Source organism: Gymnoscopelus braueri, assembly GCF_963280865.1.
Source record: "Gymnoscopelus braueri genome assembly, chromosome: 4".
NCBI classification, from domain to species: domain Eukaryota; kingdom Metazoa; phylum Chordata; class Actinopteri; order Myctophiformes; family Myctophidae; genus Gymnoscopelus; species Gymnoscopelus braueri.
Genome location: NC_137605.1, coordinates 27,250,430 through 27,276,027, shown reverse-complemented (window position 1 = coordinate 27,276,027; position 25,598 = coordinate 27,250,430). Strand labels below are relative to the sequence as shown.

General features: G+C 38.1%; 2 protein-coding genes across 4 annotated transcripts; one reads left to right on the top strand and one right to left on the bottom strand.

Moving 5' to 3' along the window:
• Window positions 1–4,312: 4,312 nt before the first annotated feature.
• On the bottom strand, window positions 4,313–9,388 carry LOC308084297 (uncharacterized protein). Of its 2 annotated transcripts, XM_080426875.1 has the most exons (6): window positions 9,345–9,388; window positions 7,968–8,113; window positions 7,723–7,861; window positions 6,348–6,455; window positions 5,711–6,256; window positions 4,313–5,593 (listed from the first exon to the last, which is right to left on the bottom strand). In XM_080426875.1, the coding sequence occupies exons 2-6, from the start codon at window positions 8,111–8,113 to the stop codon at window positions 5,252–5,254; spliced, it is 1,281 nt and encodes a 426-aa protein (XP_080283001.1). In that variant the 5' UTR covers window positions 9,345–9,388; the 3' UTR covers window positions 4,313–5,251. The 2 variants fall into 2 exon arrangements, with proteins under 2 accessions (XP_080283001.1, XP_080283000.1); XM_080426874.1 differs by having other exon boundaries at window positions 4,313–6,256.
• Window positions 9,389–12,252: 2,864 nt separating this feature from the next.
• LOC308084296 (uncharacterized protein) lies at window positions 12,253–24,940 on the top strand. 2 transcript variants are annotated; one of them, XM_080426873.1, is made up of 14 exons: window positions 12,253–12,362; window positions 14,329–14,353; window positions 14,681–15,132; window positions 15,239–15,304; window positions 17,083–17,121; window positions 18,943–19,182; window positions 19,773–19,808; window positions 20,910–20,984; window positions 22,238–22,477; window positions 22,765–22,791; window positions 23,712–23,792; window positions 23,897–23,942; window positions 24,123–24,140; window positions 24,387–24,940. In XM_080426873.1, exons 1-14 carry the CDS (start codon window positions 12,332–12,334, stop codon window positions 24,403–24,405), a joined length of 1,395 nt encoding a protein of 464 aa, XP_080282999.1. In that variant the 5' UTR covers window positions 12,253–12,331; the 3' UTR covers window positions 24,406–24,940. The 2 variants fall into 2 exon arrangements, with proteins under 2 accessions (XP_080282999.1, XP_080282998.1); XM_080426872.1 differs by having other exon boundaries at window positions 22,765–22,800.
• Window positions 24,941–25,598: the final 658 nt, after the last annotated feature.

The window sequence follows — 25,598 nt, the reverse complement described above, 5'->3', positions numbered from 1 at the left end:
TTAGGGGTGTAACAGTTAATCGAAGTAATCGATTTAATCGATTATGAATAAAGCTATATTTGATAATTTAATAACATAATCTATAAATAATCTATCCCTATTTTGTCATTATAGGCAAAAAGCTCAAATAAAATCTGTGTAGCTTGTAGATCTACTATTTTCCCCTTTTCTGCACAATGCTGTGACTAAGTAAAAGTGGTTAATTGATGTGTTGATTTAGAAAGACTTTCAAAAATATTTAAAAAAACATATTCGATTAATCGAAAAAGTAATTGATAGAATAATCGCTAAGAAAATAATCAATAGTTTCAGCCCTAATCAGATGAGCTGCTCATTCACGTCCAAACAGACCGTCTCCCCCTTCTTCCCCATGTCTTCTCTTTGTGTATATCAGTGGTTCTCAGCATGCGGTCTGGGGACACCCAGCCAGGGGTCTTTGAAAGGGGTTCGGGGGGCTAAATTATTGATATAGTTATGAAGTGAACAAATGGAATGATTTGGTTCCATTCATGCACTCATAGATTTGTAGAGGATTTTACATTGGGGTCAAAGACATACAAATCAAGTGGTGTTCCGTGAAATGAAAAAGGTTGAGAATCACTGGTTAGAACCTATTACATGTTTTACTCCGGTCGTATCAGTGCTGGCTTGATCCCTCAACAATAGGCCTCATCATATCTAAATTATGTAGTGTGTAAGTGTAAATATATGCACGCTTATGTGTACATATACAGTACATATATACACACAGTCTATTGTGGAACTTAACTGTGGGCTGTACCCCCAGCTGTCATGTTTCTGTTCTGTATCCATGTCGATCTTTTTCACTGAGAATTGTAAAGGCAAAGCCAGTTTTCCTAGTGTTCCACTAAATGGCTTTCACTTGCACAGAAGCCCTCTTGGTTTGGTGTGGCATTATCTGAGTTATACTCTGTTACGTGCTGTGTCAAGCACCGAAAACAGCATATATACAAGCTCACAAAGCTTATTGATACATTCTGTTAAATGGGTGATTTGAAAGTGGGATCATAATGAGTGCCCAAAATACAACACTAAATTGGAAAACAACAAAAAGGTGTACATTACTCTGTGAAATGTAAGGAAGAATTGGTGAAACTTAACAGCTGGAGAACATTCTTTAACAATCACTTGTTGAGGAATGACATGTCACAACATAAATGGTGGTGGTGGTCTTTCACAAACAAAGAAAATGGGATTTCAACCAGTCTAAATAAGAGGGTGTGTGTGTTTCCTGCTGCGAACATTCCACCCAAAATATGCTGGTGTCATAATGACATTTGCATTGCAACTTTTGCATTAATTGCAAGTTGAGGGTGCGTAAAGCCGATTTTCTTCATTTTGAAGAATAATGCACCATGGCATCTGCCTTGTCCTTACCACTAAGGCCCACGTACTGCATGTAATCTCTTTTCTTCCCTGTTACCCTCTGTACTTTTTGGATATGATCGTTTACACAAGTACGCAACTCTCTGTAAGTGTATAGGCTGAAACCAAAGACAGCTCTTTTATGATGGCTGTGTAGATGGAGTGTGTGTGTGTGTGTGTGTGTGTGTGTGTGTGTGTGTGTGTGTGTGTGTGTGTGTGTGTGTGTGTGTGTGTGTGTGTGTGTGTGTGTGTGTGTGTGTGTGTGTGTGTGTGTGTGTGTGTGTGTGTGTGTGTACGCTGTCTGTAAATATTTTCTCTCGATCAGTGTATTACACAATCGACCTGGACTGGCCTATCACATTTCCTACAAGTTGTCATTACAATTTCACCCAGAAGACCTGTCATTCTCTACTTCAAGGGTTTCATTCTAAAATTATACCTATACCCAACAAAAAAGGTTAATGCTTAATATTTGAAAACAATGACATGCCCTAAAATGCAATTTTGTAATGATGGTCAATACTGAGTTTTACCTTAATTCCAGCATTTTGTGGTGTTCTCCCCTGCTTTGGGAGATATGGAAGATATACAGACGGGTGACAAATTAAAGGAAAACCAACGTAAAGTGTCTTAGTAAGGTGTCGGGCTACCAGAACTGTTTCACTGCACCTTGGTATGTTCCTCAAGTTTTGGAACTGTACTGGAGGGATGGAACACCATTCAAAAAATATATTCCCTCTTTAAATGTTTTGATGATGGTGATGGAGAGCACACTCCAAAATGTCAGTCGGCTGGGTTGATATCTGGTTACTGTGAAGGCCATAGCATAGATACATATCATTTTCATACTCATCAAACCATTCAGGTGTCAAAATAAGTTTGTGTTGATTTGCAGTGACCCTTCCCTCTATGGGAACATAGAGGCCACTGGACTGTAGAGGTCAAGCATTAAGGCCTGTACCGTTCCCTTGGTGTATGCCATTTGCCCAGAATGCCCACACATGCACTCACTTGTGGAGAATATGGTGACTAATGACTCATCTGACCATATCACTTTTTCCACATCTCTGTATACCAGGGCCTATGGGTTTTGCACCACTTAACTCTCAAATGTGCATGCATCTTTGTAGTTGAATTGAGTTAATGCACTGCAACCCTTCTATAATATCCCTCTGTGTCTATGTAGTTGTTGATGGGCTGTTCTTGCTGACACAGCCTGATCATATCCTGTATTGACATTCTCAGTCAACTGATGAAGAGTTGCTCTTCTGTTCCTTACATATTGCATTAACACACAAGCATCACGGTCATTGAATGTGTGCTTTCAGCCATGATTTTTAAGCCTATTTACTGATGTCTTTTGAAAAATCAAAATGCAGATGTCACAGTTCCTTTTGAACCAGTTGAGCAGTCTGTGTGACTGAAGCTCATGCCAACTGTGTTTCTTACATAGTCATATCTTTTTCTCTTAACATCTTGATCCAAAATCGAGGTCAACTGGACCTGCTCAACATTTTTATTCATCCACAGAGCATGATAGGATGTTATTTGCTTTATTGTATCATGCAGTAGACCTGTATGGAAGCATTTGTTAAATACTCTTTCCGGGTTTTTCTTTTAAATTGTCACCAGTCTGTATGTTTCTGGAATGTAAATCTTAATTTTGATTCCATGTCATTGTCATGTTTTTTAATCCACTATCAAGAAAGAACGTGATGTCACACCGTGTTGTTTTAATAGCTCGGACCTCACAAGATGGCACCACCTGTCCATTGAACTCAATGGAAAGGGGGTGCCATCTTGGAGGTTGTCTTCTCTAAAGTAAAAAAAGTTAATTATACTACCAGTGGCATTTTGTGTTGCATCAGTGCATATTGCAGGACAACAAACAGTAGTCTTATTTGATGTGATTTCATAATAATCTCCTATGGCCTTAGAAACAATGTGTGTCCCGTTGTTGGCTAGAAAATCTGTTATTTTCGGCGAGCGATACTGTCGTGCGACAGAGTATAGATTAGGCTTAATACTAGTCACTATGTATGCAATGCTGCTTTCACCTTATATCAAGATTGAATATGCATGACACATAGCCTTTGTAAGGAGACCGGAATGTATGGAACACAATATATACACAAATTCTCATCTTGACAAGTTGGAGCATGTTAATGTCTGTGTTGTTAGTGCAAGTGTGTGAGCTCAGAATTACATGGTTCCAAGGTATCAGGTGTTACACTTTCTTCACCCCAGAGTGAAAAACCATTGTGACCTTGTTTTTGTTTTTTATTCACATTATTGTATACACGTTATTTTTCTATACATGCTCGAGCCATTTATAGTCACACATTACATGAACAAAATTGTCAAAGAAAATGTTTTTTTTTGACACCGAAACACCTGGTTGGAACCTTATAATTCAAGAGCCATGATATACTCTCTCCACCATGTATGGTTCAGAACAGTGGTTCTCAAAATGGGGTCTGGGGACCCCCAGGGGTCCTTGAGAGGGTTCCAAAATAAGGAACAGTTCAACCACTTTACCCCTATGTTATTCTTCAGGTATTTTAAAATAGGAGATGTACAAGCTCACAACACATCGCACCGCGACACGTGAGCTTGTAGATCGCCTATATAGCAATGTGGAATAATTTTTTTACATTTTTAACAACACAAATCCTCTCTTATGGGAGTCCCTGGAACTAAATATTTTCAGATGAGAGTAAATGCATATTAATTTGGGGGTCCTTGACATGAAAACCACTGGTTTTGGACATTTCACACAGTATTTTGATTTCATATAGGCTACATAAAGACTGCTCTGCTGTTCCATTTGATTTGCCTCTATTGTGAGGTTGATAATTATGCTGTATTGGTCAGCGTCTGTAGAAAGACCTCATCACAGGTAGTGTTGATGTAAACGAGGACAATGTTTTTGGTGTTATGTTTTGTCTTTTTATTTCAGATTTATCATTCTTCTCTCTGAGTGAATTCTGCACATAGTCCACAGTGGCCTTATAAAATGATTAATAAAAATGATTACTCAAAAATGCATCTACCATTTATACAAATTACAAATACAGATTTAGTTTTTTTCATCACAGCATAGTTTACATTCATTACGTAGACTAAGCACAACAAATGTTTAATGTCTAGAAGACAGTATGTAAACAAGTTTGTGTTAGCTGACACTAGTTCCAGTTGGTGCATATCATTTAAGTTATTTTTCCTTTGGCAGAATAGTGTACAGTATATCCACCTAATTTGCTCCTGCATTACTAAGAATGTGCACTGCAAAAGTGTTAAGAGTGTTAAGTGTAAAAAGTGACTTAGGAATATCTCGGTGTCCACACCACACCCTGAGATATAGGGGCAATAACATGAAAATTCGAAGGAAAAATCATTAACATTAACATTCAGGATGCTATGTTTCTTTGGAAATCAAATCCATTAAGAAAAAAACCCGGTTCAATAGGGAAAATAAAAACATTTTAAGGAAGGCCCTGACATTAACATTCAGAATTGGATATATTTCCCTAGAAATCTAACTGTAAATAATAATTTGGTATTATAACATACATAATGTTGACCAAAGGAGCATAACGCACAAAATGTTTGTGTTTACCTGTGTAGGTAGGAGCAGCACGATGCAGGAAACAGTGTTATATTATCATTATCATTATAATCAATATCATCATTTCTAAATATTTACCCATTTCTTTTTCCTTCTTTCTTTCTTTTAGAACAGGTACAGGTTGTTTATTAAATGAACAAACCTGGTGTTTGGTATGTTCAATTTAGAAGGAACTAAAGAAAATGAATGCTCACATTTTTGTAGATGTGATTTCAAATGGAAACAATCACTCAAGTGTTATGTCTTATGTCCTTCTCTGTTGTTGAACCTTATATCGTCATACTTTACTATCCTACCACCTCGTGTCACCACCTCCGTCTGCCCCCATGTTTCAACTTCCCCATCTTTCTCCTCAAAGCGGCGTACCGTCACCACCCCTGTTGTGGGCAGGCCGCAGGGGAGGTCCTTAGTGGCCTCCTTGTAGAGCATCATCTTCATCATGTCCTGACTAAGTCCTGTTCCTTCTGCTGGGACCAGCGCCTGGATCTTGCTCTTATCTGTTGGCCGTGGTGAAGGAGACCGGTGTGTTACAGCTTGAGGATGCAGCCCTGCGTTTCCTGGTTTGGGAGAGGCTGCACGCTCCCACCTACTCACTGGTGGTGGGGCTCTGTTCACTGGTAATGTAATAACGGGTGATGGAGCTCTGCCCCTTGGTGATGGAGTTCTGCCTATTGGTGATGGAGATCGGTGTGTTACAGCTTGAGGATGCAACCCTGCGTTTTCTCGTTTGGGAGAGGCTGCACGCTCCCACCTACTCACTGGTGGTGGGGCTCTGTTCACTGGTAATGTAATAACGGGTGATGGAGCTCTGCCCCTTGGTGATGGAGATCGGTTCCGCGTCTCGGGCACCAAGAGGTGCCCTCTTGGTGGAGGTCCACCAGTGATCCCTCCACCCCCGGCCCTCCTTATGTCATTTATGACACCAGCCATGGAAGCCCTCAGAGTAGGGTCACTCTCCACCATCCTACAGACCGCAGGGCAGTGCGGCTGATCCCGCAGGGTCTCCTTGATCTTAGCGGGACAGACACTTGGCGTGTGCAGTCTAATGCGGGCACAGAGCTCTGCGATGATTTTGCCCATGGCCCACACGTCTGAGCGCTGGTCACGTTGGCTGCCCCTCCTTAGCACCTCGGGAGCTGAGTAGGCTTCATTACCCATGTCTATGGCAGAGCTGAGACCATTGCGGAAGAACTTGGCCAGTCCCAAGTCAATGATTACGGCCCTGTTTGTGCCATGCTCGACCTGGAAGATAACAGTGGAGCCCTCATGTTTGATTGTTGTCAAGCTTGTCATGCACTTTCAAATAATGCTGGTATTTTGAAGACAAACTCACCATAATGTTTTCTGGCTTGAGGTCTTGATGGACGATGTCTTTAAGGTGGAGGTGAAGCAGACCTTCACACATGCCTAGGATAATAGTTCCCCTGTTAGATGGAGTCAACTGTAGTGACAAAAAGGGTAAATGAAGTTCAACGTTTTAGAATGTTTAGAATATATTAGAACAATTTTTTTTCTTTTTTAATTCTTTTTTTTTTACTGTATTTATATAGCATTTTAAACACACTTTAGGAAGGAAAACACAGATATGACATTTCAGGCTGGAATAAGGGATGAATAAGAGAGACTTTATCTGATGATTGTGGTGGTGGCTCAGTTTATTCTGAATTTCACTGGAAGGGAGGCAAGAATACAGGTATGTGAAATACTGGACCAACGAGTAAACGACTGGATGTAATTCAATACCTGGTTGCCGCCCTCATGCCAAGGCAGCTTGACTGACGGAAGTGAAAAGAGCATTATAAAGTCGGTAGTCTAAAAGTGATATGAGTGTATGAATTAATAGGGCCAGATCTGTGGCTGATAACATGGACCTAATAAGAAATACTTACAATATATTATGCCTGTTGAATAGGAACTTAGGAAGGCATGATCAATGGAATCCAAAGTGGCACTAAATGAAGCAACCCCACAATAGAATATTAAACTTGCCAAACCTTGTTACCAGTTTTATCTTTGTCTTTTACATTTGTCAAAGATGTTGTGTCCTTCATTCACGTGAAGGGGCTGCTCCACAACAACTTTTTCCAAGTATTTTGGAGGAAATAAATCAAGTTTACAGGCCTGTGATTGTTTAACTAGGTTGGATTTATGGAAGGTCTTAAAGTGAGGGACTGGTTTATAATGGATAGGAGATAGGACAGGCATATTTTAGAAATATGGATTACATCCAAAGGGCTATGATGCGGGTGACTATATCTAAAAGTGTTGGAGGGAGATAGGTGTGAACTCAATAAGTAGAATAGGACAAATGAGTGTTGAATTAAAGCACAAGGATTCAGGCTTATAGTTGAAACCATTGATCTCATAAAAGAAGAAAAAGATTGAAAACATTTCACAATCGACAGAGGAGCCAGAAACAGCAGAAGGAACAGAATTCACAGTGCAGCATGATTAATAGTGCTTTAATTAATGAGTCGCACTCTCGTTTGCCAAATCTCATTTATGTCTCATCCCAAGACTTAGAAATATTTAATTAAGTTCACACTGATCTTCATGTACATTTCCCATTCATGGTTGAAGTGGATTTAATAGCTGATTTATTGTTGGATTCAGTTGGATTAATCTCACCAGGAGATAGTGTGTGTGATTATTTTTACTCCAAATCCATATTTGACAATCCCATCCCTGAGAAGTGATATTGTATTTACCTGTATTTTAGACCTCGATGCTTTAAAGATGGTGGTCTCTAAATCTTCTCCAAAGATGAACTCCAGTGGAAGGACCCATTTGGAATCCTTGAAAGTTATGTCTCCCAGAAGCTTCACTATGTTAGGATGAGTTGCCTTACTGCAGACGTCCATGAGACAGAAGGACAAAGGATTACCCTCGTGTTTTTTGCATTTCTTCTGGTTTTATATCATGTATCATTTACAATTAGCACACTCATACTCACTTATACACTTGGCACTCTCGCTCTAGGTCCTTCTTGCTGATGAGGTGCTGTGGAACCCTCTTTATCGCCGCCCATGTATCACCATACTTCTCTTTGTATATCTTTCCAAAGGCGCCTGCTGCAATAGTTCTTCTATTGAACGCCATCTAAAGGATTATGAATGAGATGGAGAGCAGGGAAGGTTTTGTAAAAGTTATACAGTATATTCTGTCTTTAAACAATCTGCACTTGTCTTTCAGTATAGCGTCTCTTCTAGATTCACCCTGTTAACATTCCTGAAAACTGAGAAATAGATGTGCACGTGATAGGAGATCTTGGGTACACAGTAAAATCCTCTGTGTACAATTGTGAGAGGGTAAAAATGGTCCATTGGGTTAATATTTAACACTCACAGAGCAGTGAGGATTTCGCTGTAAATGGAGGGTGTGCCACTTCCAATGATGCTTAGATTAGAAAACAAGTTATGCATGGTACCAACTGCATGACTAGTGCATTGGAACATGAATCCTGTGCTCCGATAATTCATGTTGGCTGCTTACCATTATGATGTGTTAAATCAACACCTGCTCTGAAGCTAAACTGCAATTTTGTTAACTTTTTAAAGGTTTGACTACCTGACATCAGCTTTCTGCTTGTCTCAGAACTTTGAGCTTAGTGTTTTGTAATGGAGCAGGAAAAATCCTGAAACTGGTAAGTTTACATGTAAAATGACTAGTTTCACTAGTTTCGTGGCTTGCAATGTGTAAACTTAAAATAAACAAGACATACTGTTTTCAGTCTAATGCAATGTTTTCAACTTCGAATTGGACCCAAAGGTGATGTTTGACAGGATCAAAGGGGGGAAATAATCATATTGGTTCTTTAATTCATGGACACAATTCTAGTTCCCAAACAAACCCAGCTCAGAACCAATGGTTTAATCATTTTGATGTACTTGAACAACAGTCTTACACAACAACACAGATCGCTACCACATTTAGCATTCATAAATTATGAAATTATTCAGAAGAGATTGACTGTTTCAAAACTTGAGAGTGAATTAAGGACAGGGTCCTATTCTATAAAGAGAGAGTTGTATGCATATGAGAACTCTTTTGCAAAGAATACGTTAAATGATTATATTACCACTTGAAGGATATTAGGTAACGTAAGATACTGAAGCTACCTGGTGACAAGGTGATCGATCCCACAACATTAACATTTACAAAAAGCATCCTTTATGTTTTTGACAATGTCAAAATTGTTATTCAACAGTTAAAATGTATGAATGCATATATCGTATTATGGAAATTATATTAATATAAATGAGCAACAACATACATGATAAAATTGAAATAAATTGAAGATAGGACCACAGAAATATTTCCAGGTACATACCTCTGTGTTGTAGAAAGGCTCAGTAGCAGGTCTGAACACAACAGAACATAGTTGTCTGTTTTATACCACTTCCAGGGTTTGCCCCGAGGGAGACACGCCTTTCTCCTTAACTTGCTTAACAGGAAGCATTACGCAACTTAATGTCTAAACACAAAGACATTTAAGGACACTGTTAGTGGGTTATATTAACCTTTTTATATTATTTACATTTATTATCTATTATTATTCTATTTATATGTTATTTATATAATTATAATTATAATTATAATTATAATTATAATTATAATTATAATTATAATTATAATTATAATTACTATGATGATGATGATGATGATGATACATGTCAAGAGGACTATTGAGATCCTATTTGGAATGTGTCCTCCTCAGAAAAAAACTAATTATATTAGGCCTGTTATTTTTGCCTAATTTATGCCCCATAGTACAACCATAGCCCATCGAAAATAGCAGATCTACAAACTCACGGCAGATCAGCTATTTTCCGTGTGCGACACCGTCTTAACACAAAGTATGAATCAGGCTTAAAGCCACTGGAACAGAAATGTGAAGCTGTTAACTTCAAATGCAACTTCATTGACTTTGTGGAAAAAAGGTTATCAAGATGCTCCCTGACCCCGGCCTTATGCAACCACACATTCTGTATGATATCAGCTATATCTAGGTTCAGAAGTAGGGCCTATAAATGCTGACAAATTTCTATTTTTATGACTGTTCTGTCCAGGCCTGGAATTTCGTCATTTTAGGGGCAAGGCCACTTAATTGGCCTTTGGTGTTGTCCAAGATTTTAGTCCATTGAAATTAATTGAATTTAAAGGAGCTACACCATGAATTTAAAAAAAATATTTGATATTTAATATCATATGGTGTATGTCCCTCAAACCTTTTTCAAAAGGTTTGAGCCTAAATCATCACTCAGATATACTCATCCCAAGTCAATTGTCTCTGGCTTATACAGCGCTTTCAGCTGCAATACCAAAACGTCCTCTTGGGCAGGGGGGGGCTACTGAGCAATTCTGTCTGTTAATACAAAAGAATATTTAAAAAATTTATTAAAAAAAAGAAGGAAAAATGGAAAAATTCTGCATAAAAAGAAGCATCTAAGAAAAATACAAAATCGAAAAAAAAACACTTTGAACATTTTTGAACAATTCCACCAAGTGTTTGAGGTGCCTGTTTCACCCACTTCCGGGGGGCGGAGCCAAAATCCGAGCCCGAAGTATTTGTTCGTAGACCCCCACTTAGGGGGGGTAGAAAAAGTTTCGGAGTGATTCGGGCACTTTTCATTTAACATTGGGTTTGCCATCAATAATGTTTGTGACATCATAAACATTTCCATTCTGAGATCGCCTGTTCAGACACGCCCATTCTGGAAATCCATGAAATGAGAAGGAATGACTGAATTTTAAAAAAAAACATTTTTTTGGGTACAAGAGACACTGGGGACCCCAAAAAATACAAAAAAACAAGAAAAAAGTGATTTTCATGGTGTAGACCCTTTAAGGGTTAAGGATGATTTTGAATTTAATATGTAGACTATCTGCGTTGAAATAAATAAATTATGGTATTTACAATCTGATCCATTGTCTGATCTATTGTGGCCAGTAGCCTAGTCTGTTGGCTTCCTACAACATAGGAGGAGCCAACAGAGTTAGGAAATGTTTATCCCACTACAAAGGCTTTGAGTTTTTACAGGGGCCAGTTCTGAATTGCAGCCACCTGTAAGTGCTCTTTTACTGTTTTGAAGGAGAGTAAGGATTCAAATTTTTTTATGACTGTTGGTAGGGCATTCCACATTTTTGTGGCATAGCAGTAGAACTGGTGTTGTGATTGTGGACGTCATTGACGTTTTTGAAGTAGTTTGACAGGTACATGGGTGTCTTTGTGGTGTAGTGTATCTTGTAGCCTGGTCCAGAGCGTTCTGGACCAGGGCTATGTATCTTGTAGACCAGGCCCATTGCAAGTTGCTGTACTCTGTCCTCTACCCTGAGCCATCCCACCCTAGCAAAGTGAGCAGGGATTAAATTAGTTGTAGATGTAAGGCCATAGCTTGAACAGTTTGTTTTGGGATGTCTGGAGCCTTGTTTTTAAGGCCTTTGTGCTACCATGAGGTGCATGCGTAGTCGAAGTGGCATTGGATGAGTGCTCCTGATTGAATCCTCAATGTATTCTTACTGACATCACAGAGAGGAGATCCTGTACAAAAATCTAAATATATTAGGAAGAGTAAAGACCTCCACCACCTGTTCTCTCCCCTCCAGTGTGTTTAGTCATATTGTGTGTGTGTGTGTGTGTGTGTGTGTGTGTGTGTGTGTGTGTGTGTGTGTGTGTGTGTGTGTGTGTGTGTGTGTGTGTGTGTGTGTGTGTGTGTGTGTGTGTGTGTGTGTGTGTGTGTGTGTGCGTGTGCGTGTGCTGCAAAACCATGGGCTATAGAAACACCACCCACCTTCTTGGTTGCATGAGGTTGAGTTTAGAAATGTATGATGTTGCTTCTTGTGATGTTGTTGTTGCTTAATGTGAATCTTCAACCCACTGTGGTCATTACAATAATGATCAAGCAATTCCGGATTGGGCCTTTAAAGGTTTTCAATCAAATGCAATGCCTGTTCTGGTTTCAGTACCATTAGATTGATTGATTGCTTTGAACATCCTCTCTTTTTAAATGTCTGTCTCTCTGTGTTTTTTTTTTCAGCAGATAGGCCTAGTAAGTAGGCTAAGCTGCTGTCATGGCAGATCTGAAAACGAATAGCCAAATTATAAATAGGTGTATGCTCATTAGGTTTGGATGTTGCCTGGAGTGGGCCTGCTATTCCACCAGATGGAGATATTGTTATTGAAATGACACCCTTCCTATTGTCTTTGACCAGCTATCATTTCCTGATAATAACGCATTTCCTTTAAGACCTGGGATTAGAGCAACAAGTTGTCACTGGACTGCTGGTGGGGATTTTTGGAAGAAGTGCCATCAGATCATGGACGTCTTTGATCAGACTCGGACTGAAAGTAAGTTTGGTAGGCTATTTTGAAATGCAGAATTTGGGATGCAGTAACGGAATGGTATATGGTATTATATGAATATGAACTTGTCATAGCGACACGGATGCCGGTAAACACCCGTCTTGCCGGTTGCCGCCATTCCAGTACAGTAGGCTACGCGGCACGCGCACAGCTGCCTGACCTGCTGGCACATTAATCAGTGGGTGTTCAAATATTCTATAGCATTTATTTGTCAATGTTGTCGCGCTATCGATAACGGGCGCACATCTCGACAGGTAGTAGGCTGGTCATTCAGATTCCTTCAGTGAAAACATTTCCACAGTCCAGTGTGGCGTCGCCGCGTTGCATTGCAAAGAAACTTTGGTCAACTCTACTGGCCCATAATACACTAACCCAGCCTTGTAGCCTACACTACTCCTCTTCTTCTTCCTCCTTTTTTTTGGAGTAAAACTCTCAATCTATCAATCACCTGAGCACCTCTGTGTTAACCCTTGCATTGTGTTCGAAAACTGCATCCACTTGTGGTGTTAGCGAATTTGACCCGTGATTTAAATCAGCCCAAAATACTCAAAAAATAAGTATTTTCATTATTTTTTTCCTCCCACCTCATAGCTGACTTCAAGTGACTTGTAATGCATTCATATCCATGTAAACACCTTTTAAAATATTATGTTGGGTTAGGGCTAGGGTTTCATCTTTCAATATATCTCGTTTTCTATTATAAAAATGTTAAAATTCACTCATTTCCTATAATGAAGGCAATGGATAATGATGTTATCTAGCTATAATAGAATAATTAAGAATAATAATTAGAACACACTTCCACACAAAAAAAAATACTTGTTTTCGTTTTTAAACTTTAAAAAATGTTAAAATTATAAAAAATAGTGACACTAGTGGTGTTAGGGTCCGAAATGACCCGTATACCATAGAAGGTAAAAAGTCATTTATTTTTCATAAACTCTTTATTTTACTCCTGATAGCAAATGCTAATTGAGGACAAGTCTCTCTCACTCTCAAACATGTAAACATTGAATATTGACAATTTGGGGGGGGAATTGAGCCACACTTCTTTGCCGGGTCATTTCGGACCCTAACACCACAAGTGTCACTTAATTTTTTTTAGACCATCAGAATTAATTAAAATGATGATAAATAACTTTGTTGCGTTAAAATGGCTATTTCTGAGGATATCATGAAGCCTCGTTCCAATAAAGAAATGTAAAGGGTGTGTGTGTGTGTGTGTGTGTGTGTGTGTGTGTGTGTGTGTGTGTGTGTGTGTGCGCACGTGCGTGCGTGCGTGTGCGTGTAGGCCTGTCACAATTATTACATAGTCGTCTAAACGCAATTATTTGAGATGATCGCAATTCGTTTTTGCATAATCGTCATAATCGTTTCCATGTTGAAAGATTTTCACACATTTTCAAATATTAAAAAAAGCAGAAATAGCTGATCTACGGGCTTAATGCGTCACAAAGTGACACATTGTAAGCTTGTAGATCTGCTATTTCTGCTTTTTTTTTACATTTAAAAAAAAAAAATCAAATATGTCAATACTTTATTTGTATATTTCAGTTATTTGTCAAATCTGCCCTGTGCAATTTTTGATTACGAAGCCTAAAAGGCTTCATATGTTCCAATATTCAATGCCAAACACACAATTAAATCGTTAATCGCAATTATTTGAGTGACAATTAATCGTCAACTTAAATTTGTAATCGTGACAGCCCTATGTGTGTGTGTGTGTATGTGTGTGTGTGTGTGTGTGTGTGTGTGTGTGTGTGTGTGTGTGTGTGTGTGTGTGTGTGTGTGTGTGTGTGTGTGTGTGTGTAATCCTAGTGTAAAGTCTGAATGCAGGCTAACCCAATATGCACGACATTAAAACCCACATTTTAGGCCTGCAGTGATTTATTTTATTTTATTGCCCAGCAATTTCAAAGGTGTCACTGATGTTATTGTTCATTTATTACAGGTGGCCGGCCATTTCAGGAGAGCGGGTAAGCCTGTATTAATATCTGTGTTTTAAAATAAAACATAATAATTTATGTTGTTTTCCATGATGGTGCACAAACCAAATGAAATCTCTTCATGTTTGCATTATGTTTAAGTTCCTGTTTTCTTAGAAAAAAACATTTGTAAACTTTATGATTAGACCATTGTTTGTGCTTGGGAAAAGTATACTAAAATATGATGGATCATTTGTTTTTTTATGAGTTGAATGAGTTTTATTGCTACTGTGGTCCTATACGGTAATACAAAAAAAAAATCACTCATGTTAAATTATATTGGAAAAATAAAACAACCTCTCTCCCTCATGTATTCAGTGAGGATGGCTTCTCTTCCAACATGGAGCACCGGTGGAATGAATATCTTCCATGTGAAAGTTCCTCACCTGTGGAAGCTGTTGGCAGCTTTGTTAAGCCCATCCCTAAGGAAGAGCAGTACGTTTCATACTGCCCCTTTGAGATGCCAGATCTGCTCATTGAAGAGTCTACTACAGGCTATGACACCCTCCTGTCTAAGACTGGTGTCTCCATGGTGAAGAGTCATCGTTTTTCTGATGAATATTCTAAAGGGGCTCCTCCTACCATTGTCTCAGCCAATGAGAATGAGATCATCCCTCCATCAAATGGAGGGAAAGAAAATGTTGAGCAAGACCGAAATGGCAGCATCATGGGCCTTCTTGCTCAGGAAATGCCCAAAGGCCTGCCAGCAAATGAGAGAAGAAGAAGAAGCAAACCAAGACGAAGACCTGGGATGGATAAGTACTGGAAATGTAAATTAATTTAAATTTCTTTCTTTAATTGTTGCATGCCATTCCCTTCTTTCAGTTATATTCACTTTTAAGTTAATTTTCTATATGCTCTATGATTCATTTCCAGTGTTTCTTACATTTGTGGTGGCAACTGGATGTCTAACCATTTCTATGGCACAAGAAGGAGCTGTTGGTATGTAGGGAATGTCTGAATGATGATATGCATAATGCTAATTAATCAGCTAATAGTTAAATAGTTAAATCTTTGTTCTGCATGATGAGTAAAAAGTCAACATTTAAGGTCCTTACACACCGGCGAATATGCGAATATACGCAAAATTCGGACTCGTTCCGAATAATTAAAATACGCTTTTTCGCTTCGCGAAACTGATGTGGACGCTTGCATTGACTTTATAAGGTTTTTAAAAAAAACGTATTTATTCGCATGAAGAATTCGCCCCGGTGTGTAAGGACCTTTACACTTAAAGGGTAAGACCACTTTAGTAGAGGTTTGGGTTGTGTAGTTACCTTGCCATGATGTAACTCCAAAGGTGGGGAAGAAATCAAAAATAATTGCTCCATTGATTAGAAATTGATCATTCAAAATATGCTCCTCATTGACCTACATTGTACGGTAAAACAGCTCTCAAAGTCACTCGTTTAGCACATAAATAAACCCAAACATAGCTGATTCAGACAATATAGAGCATCACCAAACCCAGTACTGTTTGTTTTTTTAATAAAAATGTCAACTTCCTGTTGATTTTACTATTTGAAGATCTGGATCCGGATCCGACAATCCAGTCCGGGTTTTCTACTTATTAAAAATGGCAAAATCAACAGGAAGTTGACATTTTAATTTAAAAAAAAAACAGTACTGGGTTTGGTGATGTTCTATATTGTCTGAATCAACTTTGTTTGCGTTCGTTTTTGTGCTAAAAGAGTGACTTTGAGAGCAGTTTTACCGTACAATGTAAGTCAATGAGGAGCATATTTTGAATTATCAATTTCTAATCAATGGAGCAATTATTTTGTATTTCTTGCCCACCTTTGGAGTTACATCATGGCAAGGTAACTACACAACCCAAACCTCTACCAAAGTGGTCTTGCCCTTTAAACATGATTTGATGTTGCAGTTTCTGAAAATATTCTGAAATTTTTATTTAAGTTACACTTCATGATTTGAGCCTTATATTTCTGAATCTGAAACCAAAAAACATATTTCCACACTCTTTGTTTCCAAAAGTAAAGAAAAAAAAGAGAGAAAAAAAACCCAACTAGACATGTTATTCATCAGAATGAAGGAGTTTACAGTGTGTGTTCTCTATGTCTATATCTCATGTATGTCTTCACTGTACAGTACCTCTGCTATTGGATGTGCATGCTCTTCTTTTTAGTTCATAATCTGAGACGGTTTACTTGAATATTATTTATCTAAAATAGTAATATACATTAACAATATTTTAATATTTTAGGGGAACTACAACATTTTACACAAGGACAATGAAATAAACATTTTTACATTATTGTTTTAATTTACAATATTCTTTTGATGATTTTGGATAGAAGCATCTGTTAGACTGTGGTAATGTGGTTTAGTTTACCCATATGTTGTATATCATCAGTGTTCATTTAAAGGAGCACTTTCAACCTTGTCATTGGTCCTTAGTAATGCTCATTATAAGATGGCACAATATCTATCTACTCACTCTGTGTCTCATTGATGGGCTATAAATAAAATATTAAAAGTTTGAAATCTTCTTTGAAATGACCAAACCTGCCTACCGATGATGTTATAGGTAGGTTGCTGAACTGTCCAAAGCCCTCCTCTGAGTCACAGACTGAGTAGACAGAAATGGTATATCTTATAATTAGTATTAGCGAGGACCAATTTTGAAATGGGTGTCCAAAAGTCCAAAATTAGCATTTTACTGTGAATTTCTTTGATATGGTATGTTCCTCTGATTTTAGGATCGCCAAAAGATGCTCAGACTGCAGTGTGGCAAAACTGTAAGTGAAAATATTCTATGAATATAATCATGATGGTAAGTGGGTGTGGTTGTGGATTTTTGTTCTTTTAATTTAAATTTATTTGTAATGGTCACTGTCTCAGAACAGATAAAATCCCACAAGCATGACACATAAATGGTCATGTAAGTAATAAACAGGTTTGAAGGTTTAAAACAGGCAAGTGTCAGAACCAGGATATCAAATAGCGAAGGCAAACTTAAAGGGATATTTCACTTTCAAAAAAGATTTGGGTCATTTTATCATCTACTCTGGCTTTTGTGAGCACCCCGGACAATTTTTAAGTTGCTTGATTCAGTATTTAGATATTTGATATTCATTTTATCAGACACGCCCCTTTCCTATACAAACCCATTATAACGTCAAACTCCATTTTTAACATGTTAAGCCCCCTTTCCACTGCAGCTTAAGCACCACACCACACCACACCACACCACACCACACCACACCACGCCACACCACACCACACAACACCACACCACACCACACCGCATCAAAATATCTACCGTTTCCATTACACATAAGTCCACCCTCTCAAATCCACAGGTATGAGTAGCAGACTCCGGTCATTGACACTCATTTGTAATGTAAACATAGGTTGCTTCTTGCCTAACAATGTAATGTAGGTGAGTGGCCAACTGTCCTGTATACAAATGCAAATCACCTGTGCACGTGCCGGTTAACCATGTGCTTCGGTATGAACCAAATGGATCCTTATAACTGATTATAATACAATATAAATTATAATGTTTTACAACTATGATAATTATAACACTATAATAGATTACAACTGTGATCATAATACTCTATAAAGTAGTATAATGTTTTACAACTATGATAATTATAATACACTATAATAGACTATAACTGTGATTTAATAATCTATAAAGTATTATAATGTTTTACAACTATATCCTGTTCTAAATAAAAAGTCGGTGAGTGATCAGTCATTATGAAGTGTTTGGCCCCGTTTGGCCTAGCTCAGACCTACCCAGGACTGGGTACTTTTTAGGCACCAGTTTAGTACCACTTACACACCACTCTACCCACTTCATTGTAGTGGAAACCGAGGCACAAGTGGGTGGTGTGGGGTAGGGGTGAGGCCATGCATATGGAAAGCCACCTTTAGATTAATCAAAAACGCCCGACCGTGGTTCTGGTGACTCGTATTAGAAGGACAATATCAGTCATCAGAACCAAGGACAGGTGTTTCCAATGAATCTAACATGGTTAAAATGGAGTTTGAAGTTACAATGGGTTTGTATAGGAAGGGTAGCCTGGTAAACCCTCCCTCCGGAAATCTCATTTCTATTTGATTCCAGGAGTGATAGAAATGAGATTTCCGGAGGGAGGGTTTACCAGGCTATAAGAAGGGGGCATCTCTGATAAAATGAATATCAAATATCTAAATACTGAATCAAGCAACTTAAAAACTGTCCAGGGTCCCAAAAGCCTGAGTAGACGATAACATGAGCAAAAGTTGTTTTGAAAGTGAGATATCCTGTTAACTGGGAGAGATCAGGCAGAGAATCAAAGTCCAGGCAAAGTCCTGGAGTTCATCGAGATGGGTCAGGAACTGATTAGTAATTGCTGGAAGGCTTAGTGTAACGCAAAAGAGAATGTGCACAGAAGAAGTGAAAATGGACAGGTATACTGAAGAGGGACTATTAAGGAAATAAGCTCTAGGGAGGGAAATTTGCAGGAAAATCCAAGTGAAGGGAAGGGGAAACCCCGAAACAGGATGTGTTTTGTTTATTTTGTCTCCTGTTTACCGGTATATTTGTATTTCTTTTTTATCCCCAGGCACCTGCTTTCCCTGCATGGACATCACATGTCAAAATTTGAAGACGATATATGGACCAGATGATACACTTGTCTACCAGAGAAACCAGAACGAAAACTTCTCAGAATGCTCCACCATCAGCTTCTCCCCCAGCACGAGGTGCAACGTGTGTCTTGGCCAGGGTATCATCATCATCTGCTCAACGGCATTTAAATGGCTGGATGTGGAAGGTGACACTTCAGAGAAGATTTACCCCCATGGTAAGTCATAGTTTTTCTCTCTCCACAAATGAGATACAGTAACTAACTATACATTTCCAAAAAGAGACATTTATTCTCGTACTCAACATATATTTTTTTTTAATAGATACAAGATGAAGTTGGTTGACAATAATGACCCACTGTGTGGTAAACTTAAAACAATGCCTTTGTTCTCAAAAGAGACAGCTAACAATTGGAATAGAATGATATATTCAAATTTAATGTTACATGCACATACTGAAGGGTAAGTTATAGTTTTCTCTCTCCACAATTAAGATACAGTAAATAATGATATATGATTTAGGTACACTTTTGGTCCGCAAATGTATAAAAGAAAAGAAAAAGATACAAGATAAAGTTAGTTGACAATATGTCATAGTAAATGACATACAGTATTGTGTGTTCATCTTCAAACAATGATTTTGTACTCAAAAGAGATCTAATTATTTTATGTTAAATTAAATGTTACATGCATAATATTGAATCATTTGATGTATACACATGTATACACATGTATACAGTGTAGGTAATACTGTAGGTATTACCTGACCACCATGCTATCTCTAATCAAAAGTTTGTCTCTTCAACAGTCTGTCCAACCATGGAAAAAGCCCCTGCTAACAACAGTAAGCATCTAGCCCACTACAGTCCATGCTCTGTACTCACATCCTCCTATAATTTGACAAACCTCTGTGGTGGGTGGGTGGTCGGTCGACGGTGGTGAGACCAAAACTGTGTGCCCGGTTCTCCTCAGTGGCTGGGGCAACCACAGTGGCTGAACAGAACTGCGAAGCCCGTTGCGAAGCCCCCCCCGTGCGCGTGACGGTACGCGGGGGGGGGGGGGGGTGGGGTGGGCGCCTGCGCACTTCACCGGGTATGGACCTATTTGTTGAGTTCTGCAGTACTGGTCTCTTTATCATATCCATCAATACATATTTTTTGTGTGTATGTGTGTGGGGGATGAGTAATTCTCATAAAGCCCTATAACCCTATCAATACATTATAATTGCTTTTGAAGGATATTTATATATACTTTTGAACCTGACATTCCACCAAGGACATAGGCAATTGTCCATTGAACACTAACAGTGGAAAAATACTGGCTTCTTGTTGTACCTTGATTGCATTTGCCTAGGCATTATTTAGGTCCAATGAATGACACAGAGATACAAGGTGATTGGCAATATATATAAAGCTATTATCAGTGATCATGTTTATCCCACAGTGTAGCATTTCTGAGAAAGGACATGAACAGGACATGTGTGGTCACTGAATACTAGTTTGTGCACTCAAGGGAAATTCCAGGGCTGTGTCTAGGACAGGAGATGATAATGGAGGAATTGTTTGAAGAAGGGTGTTACACACTTGTAGAATGTATCCCAATGCACACAAGCAGCTTTGAGTACTTAGAAAAGTGCTATATAAATTCTATGTATTATTATTATTTATTGCTATACACTTCTGTTACTGTTCTGGCAGCTCATGGTGGCCCAGCTCACTGTTAAAACCCTTAATTTAGGTGCTGATGTTATTTTGGTGTTTACCTGTAGTTCCTCTTCTTTATTGAACTTTGTAAATGCAATAATAATGATGAACATCAGGAAACTGATTAAATAACAACTGACCTATTCACATGTGTATAGTTAAAATGTTGGTTTGTGGGTCCTTCTGTTGAAGTAATGATGCTACCAAGTACCAACCAGTTGTTTTTCTTTTTTCTCCTTTAGCAATGCTTAATTCTGTCAATAACAACACCTTCAGTCCTCAAATTAAGCCTTTTCTGACTGTTGGCAATGGTACAGGTATGTATTGTAATTTTGATAGCATGTGCAATGCTTCAAGATTCTTTATACATCTGAATATGCTCACATCATTTTGCAAATCTATTCGATCTTCAATATAATTTTTTTAAGGTTTTACTGTTAGGTTTTTAGGGTTAGGGTTAGGGTCTCATGTATGTTTATGCCTCATGTAATACATATATTATTAATCTAAAATAAAATAAATCTAAAAACAGGGTTAGGGTTAGGGTTGCATTAACAATGATTTGACCTTTTAGGGGAACAACAAGATTTTACACAGGGGCTTATGAAACAAACAATATAGTTTCCATGTACAATATGCGTTTGATGCAAAGATTATCCATATTATCTTTGGATAGAAACAAGAGATAGAGCGCTGTTACATTGTGGTAATCTAACGCATATATTATTACACAGTAAATTCCTCAGTATTAATTTATGTCTGAGAGTATAAAATGAGTGTTAAAGCAGAGAAATTTACTTTGTAGGTTTCTGACATGTTATGTGATTTGTTTTATTTTAGGATGCCCCAAAGATGCTCAGATCGCAGTGGTGCAAAACCATAATTTAAAACATTTTATGAATTAGTTTTTTTTTTTAATTTTCTCCCAATTTAGTCATTATGTCAGTTCCAAATCCCCCTTCCAAATTCACAGTTACATTTAAAATACTTTATCTAACAGGTCCGTTCATGAAAGTCCTTGCGGTCTTGTTTCCAATGAGGGCCTTGGTATTCAATTCATAGACATATATAGTGGCACCACAGTTCGAATATCAATTTTTAAAAAACAGACCTGGCCAACCTGTAGGAGTTTCTAGTGCAGCAACAGAAATGTTCGTCCCTCGGTTTCTCTCCAGTGAACATGGCCAATTTTGTTCATTGGAGTGCCCGGCCAAGTTGGATGCACCATAGAGGATTCAAAGTCAAACCCCTTGATTGTGTGGTTTTAGGCAGGAACTTTACCCCTGCGCCACCCGAGCCCCTTTATAAATAGGATTATGGAAGGTAGCCGTGAGTGGTTGGGTTTTTTGTTTTGTTTTAATGTAACTTTTTGCTAGGATAACTATTTGCCAGGGCTTTATACTTCACATTCACACAATACCACACACTTGAACGTAAGATATTCACAATACAACCACAGTCTCAAACCGCAGGACACTAATCACCTCCATTGGAATAATCTGGAGATTTATTTGTGTTTTGTTTATCCTGTCTCCTGCTGTTTACCTGTGTCTCTAAATTTCATCTCCAGGCACCTGCTTTCCCTGCATGGACATCACATGTCAACATTTGAAGACGATATATGGACCAGATGATACACTTGTCTACCAGAGAAACCACAACGAAAACTTCTCAGAATGCTCCACCATCAGCTTCTCCCCCAACACGAGGTGCAACGTGTGTCTTGGCCAGGGTATCATCATCATCTGCTCAAAGCCATTTAAATGGCTGGATGTGGAAGGTGACACTTCAGAGAAGATTTACCCTAAGGGTAAGTTTTTCTCTCTCCATAAATGAGATACAGTGACTATACATTTCCAAAAAGAGACATTTATTTTTGCAAATGTACTCAACATAAATTACTTTTTAATACACAAGATGAAGTTGCTTGAAAATAATGACCCACTCTGTGGTAAACATCAAACAATGCTTTTGTACTCAAAAGAGACATTTTGGAAATGGTACATGCATATATTGAATCAATTGATGTATGCAGTGTACAGTATAAACTACACACCATGTTATATTTCTAATCAAAAACCTTTGCCTCTTCGACAGCCTGTCCATCCATGGAAAAAGCCCCTGGTAACAACAGTAAGCATTTAGCCCACTAAGAATATTAGCTGCACAGCTAAATAAATGTCCATACACACATTACACATCCAAAGTAAGAACCTATTTATTGAGTTCGGCAGTACTGGCCTCAGACAAGTATATACTGCACTTCTCTGTGTCCACCGCTGCCCCTAGCCGATGATGTCTTTAGCTCAAACTATTATGCCAAACTCCCTCTCAGCATAGAAGCCTGCTATTAGTGAAACATCAGAAACTCACCACAGAAGCTCTCAGCCTCCAAATGTTAAAATGCAGTGTCACAATGAGGTTGTAGTAAAGATAAATTATTGCTTAAGGCTTAAGCATAAGGACACCTCCTATGTGGAAGCATCCTTCATTAACTCAACTGATTCCTTAACTTTTGCAGTTTCCTGAACCTTATAAAAGTGGTGTCGTTTTGACAAACAATAACGTGACTTATGTGTTATGTTTCAATATTTATATAAAACCATTATCAGTGATTATGTTTATGCTACAGTGTAGCTGTGAAAGGAATGTGAACAGGACATGTGGTTACTGAATACTAGTTACAGCACTCAAGGGAAATTCCGGGGGCGTGTCTAGGACAGCGAGAGGGGAGTGAAAACCTTAAATGGGGTCATTTCTTGAAGAAGGGTGTTGCACACTTGTAGAATGTATCCCAATGCACACTACAAATTGTTCTGGTAGCTCATGGTGGCCCGGATCACTAACACCCTTTATTTAGATTATCTTATTTACACTGAACTGTAAGCAATGATAATAATGATGAACATAAAGAAATTAATGATATATTATTTTGGAAACAACTGACCTATTCACATGGGTAATAGTTAAAACAGTGGTTTGTGGGTCCTTCTGGTGAGATCATAATTCTACCAACCAGTTAATTTATTTTTCTTTTTCTTTAGCAACGCTCAATTCTGACAATACCAAGATCTTCAGTCCTCGACTCAGGGAGGTTCTGCTTCTGCCTCTTGGCACTTTTACAGGTATGTATTTAACACATTAATTGGGTAATTATAATTTTTAGATTTCAAGATTTTGGGGGGAATGCCATGAGCCACAATGTATGACAACAGTTTTATGTTTACAGTCGCTGCCATAGTGTTGATGGTGTGCTGCTGCAGAGAGGAAGCGAGGTACAAAAAAACGTTTTCATGGAATTTCTCATCAGAACTTTAGTTCTAACAAGTTGCTAATTCAGTAATGTTAATCTCCTGCAGTGTTCAGTATATTGATCCCCTGTAAAAAAAAAATGCTCTTTTTACCATTGTGGTCAGTTTGAGTATTTAAGTCATATATTCTTCTTTCCTTGACAGCAAGAAGAGCGGTGCACGGTAGGTTCGACCTGTTTACATTTCTGCTAATGAATAAGCCCAAGTATGTCAGATAATGTTCTTTTGGTATTCATTTGCCATTTAAATTGAATAAATTGAAATTATTTTTTTCTTTTACAATTTCTTAAATGATACCATAAATGTCACTCTAGTTAAATTACATTATATGATATAGCTTTAATTAAAGGTTTTCTCAAACTAAATATATCATCACATTGTGTGTTTTTGATTTCCTTACATTTACAGCAAAGTTTCTGTGGTGTGACAAAGAACCAGTGGAGGAAGAAGTACTTTGAAGAAGTACCGGTACAACATTTCACTTGAGTAAAATACAAAAGCATTGGCATCAAAATAATATAAGCTTACAGTATCTTACCAAATGTAAAGGAATGGCCAATTTCACAATAATATTGTAATTATTGTTATTATGAATGCATTCATGTTTTGTTTAATGTTGTAGCAGCATGCAGCTGGTAAAGGTGGACCTGATTTTATTTTAAAAACTTGCTTTAACAAATACATAATAGTTGATTAGTTCATGTATTTTGTGTTTTCTAAATCTGCAAAGTAACTACTAACTAAAGCTGTCAAATAGTAATTGGGGTGGAATAAGTTGGCTATGGTATTTGCTTCTGAAATAAAGTGGAGTAGCAAGAGTAGCCTAAATGTATTTAGGTACCTTTCACCGCTGAAAATAATCATGCATAGAGCTCTTCTAATCCATCATTTTGATTAATTTGTAATTAACCTCAGCAGAGCTTAAATGTGATCAAATATCATGCTTTGTCCAATTAAATGGTTGAAAAAATGGTTGTGTTGTTTCATGATCCACTGAATAGTAGTCATAAGTCATAATATGGTTTGTAGTCTAAGTTTACTTACTTGTCCTTGATTTTTTATTTTTTTTAAGTAAATTATACCAGAATATTGAAATTACACACACACACACACACACACACACACACACACACACACACACACACACACACACACACACACACACACACACGCACACACTGTGTGACACACACACACACACACACACACACACACACACACACACACACACACACACACACACACACACACACACACACACACACACACACACACACACACACACAGGTTGAAAATTAACCAACTGCTTTCAGCGTCAGTCTCTCTGGACCGTACCAACTCACCGATAGGTGGAGAGGACACAGCCTTATGAAACGGGTTTACTGAAACGAACCGTTTCACAGAATGTAATAGTTTAGTGCTTACTTAGAAAACACGATTTGTTTTCAGAACAAGGCATACGTTGTTTTCTGGACTACAGTTGGAAACAAAATAACACTGTAAGGTTTCACCCACACCCATATGTCGCAATGGAGCCTACCTCCTGTACAGTGTTGCCATGTCTGCTTATTATAAGCGACTTAATTTGCTTGTAATTATTGGCGGTTGGGTTGCGTTTTT